Raw genomic sequence first — 11,206 nt, forward strand, 5'->3', positions numbered from 1 at the left:
TTGATCCGCAAAATTGGGTTCGCATGGCTCCGAAAATCGCAAGCTCATCCTCTATTCGAGACACGCGTTCTTGGAAGCCTCGAAGCGGGGTTTTCATTAGCAGGTTACACGCTCGCCACCCCCGAGCCGGGGGTGCGTCGTCGGCGACCGCGGTGTTACTGCAGGGAGAGAAGGGGTGGAGAAGCCCTCTTAAGCGCGCTTACCGCGGCAGGTTCTTCGTGCGGATGCGAGTCCAGTTTATAGATGACACGACGCGATTCACGGAGCGCGAATCTTCATTTCCATTGCATGCATTATACGCACATGTACGTATTCAAGGCCTTCGACGACGGGCTTAGCTTCAACTTACGCCTGTTTGTTCGTTACGAATAAACCCCTGCCAATGCTAGAAGGGGTAATCTCTTCGGTTTTACGTTCTACGATAGAGAAGCTTACTCGCTTTTATTTTGCTCTATGTTTTACCCCTTTTTTTCACTCTTCGGTCCCACCACCCCCATGCAGAGACAATGGTTATTGATTTCTGCGTTAAGCTTGCTGGATTTTCCACGCGATTTTTTATATATTTTTTTGTCCTATAGTGGGAAAATAACATTGAAGTGAAAATTTAGGAATCTGACTTTAGGATCGTATGAGTTAGACAACGAAAATACCAGACTTGTGAATTCTGTATTCTTCCATTTGTCAGTTTCCTTATTCTTGTTTCGTATCGTGTGCGAATAGTGCGAATCAACTGCTCGTGAAAAAGAGCAAAGGTCCTTCTTTGAGGCATTTTTATTTCACTAGAAAACTCCCAGGTCCGACTCTGTCGTGTTGATTTCAACCAAGTCAAACCGATGTTTGTTTTCCTAATCCTCTCGACAACGTATTTTCAATTAACAATTTTGTCAAATCGGTTACAGGCATGTCAATTCTACGTACCAAAGTTCTGCTACATTTTAGTCCAACAGGCAACATAATGAACAAAAAATGTGTTTTCTCGGTCAGAGAATCTTACTCAAGAAAAAAATTATTAATTTTAACCTCGGTAAAATTATAAGAGCATTACATACGTACGGAAACGTGACCGTGACGAGCTTCAGACTGACACACACTCGCACGTTACACGTGCCCTTGCATGAATACGTTGAAGCTGTGCGTTATAAAACGCAGCCATAAGGCCGTGCGGCTATGAGAAGTGAGTCGGTATATTACAGTAGCCGGCATTCGTGATCGCAGATAAAAATCAAACTTGTAAAGGTTGGACTGGGCTGCGACTGGCGCTCGCATGGCAATCGCCGTTCCTTCGGTGTAGGAACGTAATTTGGATAAGCTATGATTTATGTTGAGTGTGCGCGTGAGTGCGAGCAGGTTGCGCAGGTAAAATTTGCGCGAGTTTTTTCCCGCCCCTACCTTGCATATACAGAGCACACAAACGTTACGCACATCTCGTGGAGAAACAAAGGAACGTAATAATTTTACTTCTGCTTTCACACAATCAAATACGCGCCCCGCTTTGAATTTGAGCTTCTTCTTTCAAGTCGTCGAGGGTTCTCCGGCGCGATAGCTTGCAGGCAGCCTCTCCTCAAACGGCGTCACAGCTTCGGGGTTAGTTTCGAGCGTTGAAATCGTCGAGGAGTAAATTATGATTTCTTTTTTTGTCCTCTTCGTTTTTTACTCCAACCATCATTTCACCCCGTACGCGTACGATTCGACACGTTGAAACGCTGCGTATACACGGACAGAAATTTTACCCGCGACTTTTTACGGCCGGTTATTATTGCGGGCTCGTTATTTGAGGGGTTAAGTCGAGACGTGCGCAAAGGACGAAACACAGCGCGGCTTTCTGCCTCCTCTCCGTTCGTCGTCTATGAGATTTCGCGAGATTGTCGTGGGCGAAGGAAGCTGACGTACTCGGAAACAATTACGCAATTACACGGCGGGGACTCGAAGTGCAGTTGACTGAGCTCGTTGTATCGTTTCGTCATTAGAGACGTCATTAAAGTTTCAAAGTTGTCAATGGCGCAATTGAGAATCTCCCCCTTCCCTTCCTTATTCCCTCCTTCTCTCTCTCGCCGTCGTTTCGAAACCCGTCTGCAGATGTAATTTCGAGAAGAAATATATCCACCGTAATCCTCTGCGTAAATTTCGTAACGCGGCTCATTGTCCGCACTCCAGAATTAATATAAGGTCGGGGAAAAAGAAGCCGCGTCGCCTAATGTCGGTTCATTGTTAGCCCAAGCCTAAATCCCCTCTATTTCCATCGTTAAAAAAATACGCAGACTAAGAATTGCGGGATTGGTGCGATTAAAAAAGACCTGGGATACCTCGATTTTAATGCAGAGCTTTTGTCTACCGTGAAGGGTATACCTACGTATAATCAAACTTATTGACGAGAAGTTGAGCGTCGTAATCCGTTGTCTAACACGTGTCAACGAAGCCAACGTTTTTCTCCAGAAGAGCTTGCGGATAGATGGCGGAATAAAAGTGAAAAAGAGAAAAGCGTCAAGTGTACCGAGATGAAAAATGAAATAAAATTTTCACCCGTTTGTGAATCAGCTGCGGGAATCAGAAATGGCAGATGGAATAATCAAACGGGTTTTACATGTACCGAACGATCAAACGTAAAATTCTGCGCAGTCGAATCTGATCAGCTCAGCAGAAAACCGCGGAATCCTTTCTAACTCGCGCAAAAGAGAACTCAAAGAACGGCGGAGGCAGCAATTAAGGGTAGGTATATATGCAGGTGCCTCAAAAGGGTGAAATCTCTGAAGAACTGGCGGGATCTCTAAAGAATTTTCTCGTCTTTTGAAGTGTTCACGATCGCCCGAAAGTCAGGATTTTCGAAATGTCATCGCTGATCGCGATTACGCATAGTCAGAGGAACGCCACTTGCGGCGAGCAATCGGACATACTGTAATTTGCGGTTTCGATCCGTCGCAGGTATTCGGTCTTTTGAAAAACACTTACGAACTCTAATTCCGCCACAAATTATCCCTGCCATGAATTTCTTTCCAACAAGATCAGGAAATTTCATTTCCCGGTTTCAACAGTTTCCTAAATACTAAAAGTCGACGAAAGAACAAGTTCCGTTTCTATGATATTCGACACGTTTGCTTACCAATTATCACAGAACGGTCAGCAACTACTGTCACAGGAAAAAGTGAGACCCCGTATGAGTGAAAACCCCTTACTTAAACAATTTGGCATTCAGCACGAGCGAGTCGCTCTTCGACCGACTGGGGTTCAAAAATTGTGTTTTAGTAAAATATCGAGTTCGACATGGTTGTTGGTATACCGTGCCGTTGATCTTCGTACGGAGACAACGGAGAAAGGCACTGAATATTGAGCGAACGAGAGCCGGCTCGAAGAGATTATTGGCCTCGATAACTGACGTGAATCTTGGCAATTACGATCACGATTCACGGAAAATGAGTCTCCGAAAATCGCTGCGCAATTGCGCGAACGTTTTTCATACTCCTGACAGACGTTTATGGTGACGCATTCCGAGAGTTTACGAAATACCTTTAGCGAAATTGCATACTACGAACTACGGCTCCAGTCATTTTCATGGTATTTTTTATAATCTGTTTGAATAGGTCCGTTGGATGACGATACTGGTGAAGGCAAAGAATTTTTTTACCCTCTTTCTACATAACCAGGGATTGGAAAAAATCGCTGATAAAGATACAGACAGCGTTCTTCGAGAAGAAGAAAAATGACGTTGCAAAGCTGCATCCCCGCAATTTTTACACGTAAGTGACGCCAGCTTTTTAACAAATTTGATTAAATTTTCTTCAACCAAAATCTGTGGGAAAGATTGGCGGTTTGCTAGCTAGTCAGCTAGTCATTTGAGTCAAGTTGATGTTCGATAAATGTTTTAATATATACACCCATTTATTATTTCGAAAAAGGCGGTTAAATTTTTGGTATCTTTACATCTTAGTGCCTCGAAATCAGAGCTGGTTTAGCTCAAAGCGATCGAGGCTTCGCTCCCAGAGCTTGAAGAGAGATTGGAAAATTGGCGGTATTTTGGATTTTCTCTCGCAATAACCACTCCGGCTGAGCGAATTTATACGGGTTATAGATCACGGTCTAGGCTGCAGACGTCGGTCGGCTCTGGTCTTATTTCGCGACTGGTTCTCAACGGGGGGAATCAAAGTTGGTTACCAGATGGATCTTCATTTACTTGTAAATCGAATAGTCTTCAGTAACAGTAATATCCGGCGCCTGCCAGCGATCTCTCTCCCGTCCGCCTCTCCGCCTTCGACTCGCCGTTTCTCCCTCCTACTCCTCCTCTAATTCGCCTTCACCCCTTTAGTATTTCTCCGTCTTCAACTCCTTCACCCGCAGCCAGGTCAATTTACCGATTTAAGCCTTCCGTAAACCAGCGAAAACCGTACCTCGCGAAATTCTCATTTTTTAACGCACTTTGCAAATCTAGACTCGAAACTGATCGCGCGGAAAAATTATACCCCAAGAATTCACGTGGAATGTCAGTCTAAAGTCCGTTTAAAGATGTTAGCGAATACTTCGAGTTATCTCCCTTGGAATTTGCGATTTTGATAAAACGGGAATTTTTTTTTAGGTAATTGGCGCCTAAATACTATTCTGCGTGACGGCATGCTTAACCCTTAATCGCTTGAAACAAAGCTAATTTTATTACCTTTTTATTTTATTCTCGTTCTGTCGATTAGAAATGAAAAATCGTTGTATCGTTTCGATTGCTGTATTAATAAAACGAATATTTGCAGCGTGGAAATTCTTCGCATTGATAAAGAATGGGAAGCTTATAGTGTAGGTATATTATGACCGACATGCGAAGCGAAGAATGATTAAAGAGCGATACCGAGCTTTTCTGCTGCAGGCAAGGGTATAAAGTTACCGCGGAATTTGTAAGGCACGGATATGAATGGCTTGACCATTACACGGTATAATTATGCAACGCACAGCAGGAGAAAGACATTTTTTTCAAATAAGAATTCACGTGACCATTGATTCGGCTTTGATAAGAGTAGCGCATTTCAAACGTACGGATATACCCAAGATAAGTATTCCGTCGCATGCAGCCACACGCACGGTCGATAATTTTTTACCCGTTCTACCGATTCGAACGTTCAGCTCACCGCTAAAGAAATAAAAATCAGAAATCCCGGGCCGACAACTGCAAGCTCGTCAAAATTTATCCAATTTCATTCGATCCAGCCCTTGATTAAATGTAGCTGTGATCAGAAACTTGTCGCACGATTTTTTGCTCTTTCCTCGGTCTTGTTTTTTAATCCTCTGATAACAGCTTCCAATTCGGAGGTCGGCAATTTCCAGTTTTTCAATTAGCGTGAAACACGTGAAGCCGCCGGGGTGAAAATCCATATACGTAAAACGGGGCGATGCGGCGGGAAACAAGAAACCTGCGGCTAACACCGTGGCGTACCAGCCTTGCGTATATTTTGAATCGATTCAGTTGTCGTTATTTCGAGATATATTTTTTCACCGAGAAGAATCATTTGGACGGCAATTAAGCAGCCGAATTACGTGACGATAAGTGGTCGGTTTGGTGTTTTTTTTTTTTTTTTTTACGTATTTACTATACCATGCACAGGATTTTCGGGTGATCCGGTTGCTTCGCGCAGCGTATAAAAAATTACGAAAATTATGGTGATGTAAGAAAACAGTTGAAAAGAAGGCTGAAATCAAACGTCGCGATTCGGGAAAAATCATAATGCGTTATATTCACTCCGGTAGAGGTGAAGGGTAAGTGTGTATATGATATACCGTCGGTGTTTGTGTGCCAAATTAGAAATCGATAGGCTTATCCACGTTCTTGACACAGATAAAGTTCTATGATTTGTTAACCAACCGACAGCTGGGTCGACCACGATTGAATCGTTATTCTCGAGCCACTTTTAATATTTACGAACGAAAAAGAACCGCCTGGTAAAGTAGCTGCTGTCACGCCGCTACGCGGAGGTCAATTTTCTGCATACGCCGTTCTGACGATAATTTTGCTAGAAAGACGGAGAGGGAGAAAGGGAAATAGCAACGAGTCGTTCAACGTGAAATTTATCCTCGTCTTTACAATCTCCCTCTTTCTCTCTCTCTCTCTCTCTATCTATCTCTCTCTCGCTCTTTTTCTCTCACTCGCGCGCGCTAACTTCGCTGCAGGAATATAAATCGTGATTGCGAGGCCTCCGTGCGTGTCATCAATCATTTCTGTAAGCTTGAATTAATAACCGCTTACTATTAAATATGTATCGCAGAGCCATTCAACTGCTTTGCAAATACCAGCCCACTTGGATTTGGCTAACCATCGGCCGCCACGTAGCGGTGTGATTCGCATCATCGCATTAATTGGCACGTATGCGATTGATATCGGCTCTTTTTACACTCCCTGAAAATTTGAGGATCTTCGTATTTCAGTAAATTGATATTTTCTGTGTCTTTTTTACCCGGCCTGCGGGTTCCGCTCTCAAAATTTGTCCCGAACCACGAAAATCGTCCAAACGGCACCTTGATCATATTTTATTACTTAACGCTATTCTTTCGCAACACGTTAATCAGGATTTTTCGTACGTTTAATCAAATTTTGCATTTCTTCGAATCGATCAAAGTTATTTCTTTCTTTACAGTTAGTCAGTTCTTTGACAAGTTTTTCAGACACGCTTAACAAACTACAGTCGAGCCTACAATAGAGGATCTTCCATAGCGTAATTTAACCTGATAAAATAATCTATTCTTCAAAATTGATTTACAATTTTGGCGTTTTTATGATCTTGCAAATTCTCACGACTTAAAAGACAAACGGCACGTTATTCTTTAGGAGACTTGTTATTCAAATTGTAAAACGACGAGCTGATTCACAACCTTCGCAAATAATTTTTTGCACAGCAAACGCTTACGACGATGCTCGTTTTTTCCGATTCGACGATTAAATATCGATTTGTAGTGTATTGAAGTGTAGAACCAAATTTTTGCCCACACCAGCAAAAAGTTTTCGCTAAAAACTTGACCACAAATTCAAATGTACATCTTTCACCAACCGCGGTGCACGTTATGAAAACGGTAGGAAAGTGTATGAATATTTGAGAGCGCTGCAGAGGCTTCCGAAACCGAGATTACATGAAAAAGTTAGCGTGGTATTCAGCGATGGGGTTTCGCTGTGGCCGCGGTATTATAGCGAATTGAAAACAACGTGAGATCACTTCCTGCTCTCCGAATTCTCGGTCCATGATCTGCACACGGAGCTACTCCAAATCAAACGAACCCAATAACAGCTCCGCACGAAGGACGTCTCAACAACGGGTGAAATATTTCGCGATATCCAGACTTCACCGAAATCAGTGGGTATAAAGAGCGGGTACAGACGAGACTGGTGCGTAACTCTGCTGTCGTGCGAATTAAGATTGGGATGCTGGGAACGGAGCGTTGTTGCCGAGATGATAGAAAGAAAAAGAGAGAGAGAGAGAGAGAGAGAGAGTATGGGGTGATAGAATGTAAGAGAGAGAGAGAGACGAGGGGCCACGAGGTTTTCGATGAGTTGGGCGCGGTTAGGTGAGGCTAGGTGCGGAACCGGGTGACGAAGATGATCGCGACAGCCGTGGAGGAGGATGAGGAGGAGGAGGAGGAGGAGTTGGAGCTCTGCCACGTCGGGAGGACCCTCTGCTCGAGAGCCCTACCGCGATCACTGATACCACACTACAGGGCCCCCGGTTGGCACTCGTAGACTCGAGGCGGCCAAGAGGGCACCGTCGCCCTGGTGCAAGAGGAAACAGCTCCGGTGATTCCGCGGGCCAAAAGATACCTGAGTGCTGCGCGCCAAGTGGAAATGTAAATATTTGTCACGCCGATGAGACGAATCGAGAAAGAGAAGCGGGAGTCGAGGGATTCTTCGTTAGAGCGATAGGGAATAAATCTGGATCTGCACTTGAAACATCATCGCCGCAAGCCCAAAACTCTTCGCCCGAAGGCACGCGTTGCCATCGCTACTGCAGTGTGAAGAATTACGCTGCAGTTGGTGGCTGATATCGAGATCAGCATCGCGATGTGAAAAGTGGCTGGACGGATCGAGGACGGACACAAGTCTCAGGCTACCCTAACAATGAGCCATCGACACCGTGCGCGTTGAATTATACCACTCACACCACCGCAGTCCTGATCACTACTTTTGAATCGATTGCACAAATTATTCCGGAGAAGTGCACCGTTCGTTTAACGTACTGCTGTTTGTCGGTATTATCCGGTTCGTATTGCCTGTTTAGATCATGTGTTTACCTCACCTCCGTGAATTGGTATATTAATCGGTGAAACGAACCGGCATTATGCACATAATAGAAAACGATATCGGTTCACAGTCGAATTTTTCGACACACCGCTGCTTAACCATCGCACTAATATTCTTTCAAATCTGAAACTAGAACCAAGTACTCCGTTTCGGCGCGTTTGACTGGGTAGCGAAAAGGATTCGTCAGAAGAGACGATTAGCGACGTTGAATGCCGAGAGAAGAATTGCAGCGTACGAGACGAACGTCGTCATTGCACGCGGAACTCGGGTGTCACACGCGAATGGTTGAGGATAGTTTTTCCCGAACACGGTTCCGGTTCTCGGTGTTTCACAGCCGAATGACGCATCGCGGTTCGTGTAGTTTTCTAAAGAGCACTGCCAATTTCCAGGGGCCAAACGAGGAGAAGAAGAGAGAGTCCGCGATCGCTCGGCGAAAATCATCACCGTGTCGTCACGATGCCGCTGTAGTATCTTTTCACCGATCGATCAGCGAGATTCCTCTCTCCCCCCTCGCCTTGTCTCATTGTCAATTAATCGAAGGAACCATCGCCGGTAGGAACAAGCCACTCGTTCAGCGCCCTCGACCTCCTCGAGGAGGGACTCGAGCCTCTCGCCGTGGCTGCCGGGGCGACATTCGATATAATCCGTGCACGTCGTCGTCGTTTAAGGGCTAAGTTAAAGTAGTAATTCCGTAGCGAGAATACTCACGCTGCGTGGGCGAAGGGCGGGCGATAGGTGGCGGGCAGGAGGGTGACGGTTGCCGCGAGGAGCGCGATGCTCCAGGAGGCTGCGTGCGACCGCATCCTCTCGATCGGGTGATCCGAGGGCCTCGTGACGTGCGTCGGGGGTATCGAGGCGACGGATTTCACACCCTCGGTTGCACTGCGCGACGGACACTCTCACACACTTGGAAGTTATCTCGTTGTTCACTAGATCCTTGGTTCGTTGTTCGAGGGTCACTCGAAGGCCTCGGACGATGCGAGACCGACGCGTAAGGCAACGACAGTCGAGTTACTCGGCGTAGCTACGCGAGGCTCGGCGCGCAGAGGTCGACGTTATCCTTGTTTTCCTCGAGGTCCTCGGGTTCTTTCTTCCCTCTTCCCTCTCTTCCTCGGTATCTTGTTATCACAATCCTCCAGTCCACCGCCGAGGCGATACGCGTTCCTCGGTCAGTCCCTCGGGCGGGCCGGGCCGCCGCCTCCTCTTCTTCCTCCTCCTCTTCCTCCTCTTCCTCGCTCCCTTCCTCGGGGACCTCTTCGCCGGCCGCTGGCCGGTGTCTTCGGCCACTTTGGGCCTCGTCGGGCCTCGAGGGTCCTCCTCTCCTATAAGGCGAGCGCCTGCAGGGGGCCGCCGGCACTCCGGTTGCTCCTCTGTTTCTTGATCCTTTCACTGGACATCGTCCGGATGCTCGCACCCGAGCTACGTCGCGCTCGGGAGTGGCGCTCCTCGGGCAGGGGTCCCGGTCGGGCCCGGCGCAGGCGCTGCCCTCTCCCGCGGCACCCCCGGCAGGGTGGCGGCGCGCCGGTATAGACGGCGGAGTCGGTCCAAGGGTGGCACACCGCCCCACGCACACTCTGCGCCCCCGAGTGGCCCGTGTAGCCGCGAACTCGCACAATCGAACCAGCGACCATACATTAATAGCTCCTCTTTCTCCGTTTCCTTCCCTACCCCCGCCCTCGTCACTCTTTAAACTCTGCAAAACCATCGAGGAGGAACTCTCGAGGTGTATATTTAACCGACCCGCCGGATCGCGTACATGTACATATATATATATATATATATATATATATATATATGTATACGTTTACGCCGAAACGATCAAAAACTAGGATAGATGAATCCTTTGACTCCGGCGAGGCATGTCTGTTTTCACCGGGCACACACACAGTTTCACCAACACCCTCGTACCTCCGACCTCTTCCGTTTTATCACCCCCGCGTGGGTTCTTCTACTTCTTCACCCGTCCTCTCTCCGTCCCTCCGGGACGTACGCGTGTGCATTGTATATACGTGTGTATATGTGTACCTATACATATATTGATTTACTTATTGTTATTTTTTTCCTTCGCTTCTTTCCGTTTCTCTTTATTCTTCGTCTTCTCCTCACACTCTTCAATCATGGACTCGCGCTCCTTTGAGCCTGCATGGTAATGGTTCGCGTTCGCGCTTAATTACGAACGTTCGAGATCGGCGTGGGTAGACTCGAGATTAAAATTGTCAAAAAGGAGAGAGAGAGAGAAAAAAGAAAAATAATAATACAACGACAACGTAAAAAATGAAAAAAGAGCGAACGAGAAACGATAAAATTCTTCCAGCATCGCGCTCCCTCCTACAATTACTTATTTAATACCTACCGTTTCGTATTTCTGTTATATGTACGCACACATACCATGCATATTGCCGTGTCGCGTTGAGAAATGTCAAAGTGGAATACTACACCCGGCTGCTTTCTACGGTGGAAAGCGAGAGAGGGAAAGAAGAAAACGAAACATAAATAAGAAAAACTTAACCCAAATTACTATTAGTAATTAGAGTTATTTATGTCCCGAGTCAATTAACGCGGGGGTTGCAGCTGAACAATCCTAGAGTTTACCCAGTTTACTTAGATTTCATAAACGTTATTTAAACCGGTAAAATATGCGGAAATAATTATGACGCTCTTCAGCCTCGCCATCTCTCTCTCTCTCTCTCTCAATTAAAGCCAAAGTGGTTGTTCTTTCGCCACAATCTACGGCAAGAGACACCATATCCGAGTATCTCTTCGTTGAACTTCCATTCGGCTCATACAAGTTTCTCTGCGCACTTGTTCACAACCCTCCAAAAACGGGCTTTTGGTGTGAAACGGTTGAGGATGCGCTGCTTCGTTGCGGGGGCGCCTATGACAATATTTTTCTCATCGGTGACCTTAATATTGATTGGTTTTCCTCTCTTTCACCTCGTAGGACATTAGCTG

At 46.3% G+C, this 11,206-nt stretch overlaps 1 protein-coding gene across 7 annotated transcripts in view; it reads right to left on the reverse strand.

Moving 5' to 3' along the window:
• LOC124297030 (gamma-aminobutyric acid receptor subunit beta) overlaps positions 1-9,675 on the reverse strand; it is an 85,326-nt gene extending 75,651 nt beyond the window's left edge. For all 7 annotated transcript variants that reach the window (XM_046747601.1, XM_046747599.1, XM_046747597.1 and 4 more), the window contains exon 1: positions 8,963-9,675. In XM_046747601.1, coding sequence (XP_046603557.1) covers positions 8,963-9,057 — 95 coding nt within the window. In that variant the 5' untranslated portion in view covers positions 9,058-9,675. The remainder of the gene's footprint in view (positions 1-8,962) is intronic.
• Positions 9,676-11,206: the final 1,531 nt, after the last annotated feature.

Source organism: Neodiprion virginianus, chromosome 2 (assembly GCF_021901495.1).
Source record: "Neodiprion virginianus isolate iyNeoVirg1 chromosome 2, iyNeoVirg1.1, whole genome shotgun sequence".
In the NCBI taxonomy this organism is placed as follows: Eukaryota; Metazoa; Arthropoda; class Insecta; order Hymenoptera; family Diprionidae; genus Neodiprion; species Neodiprion virginianus.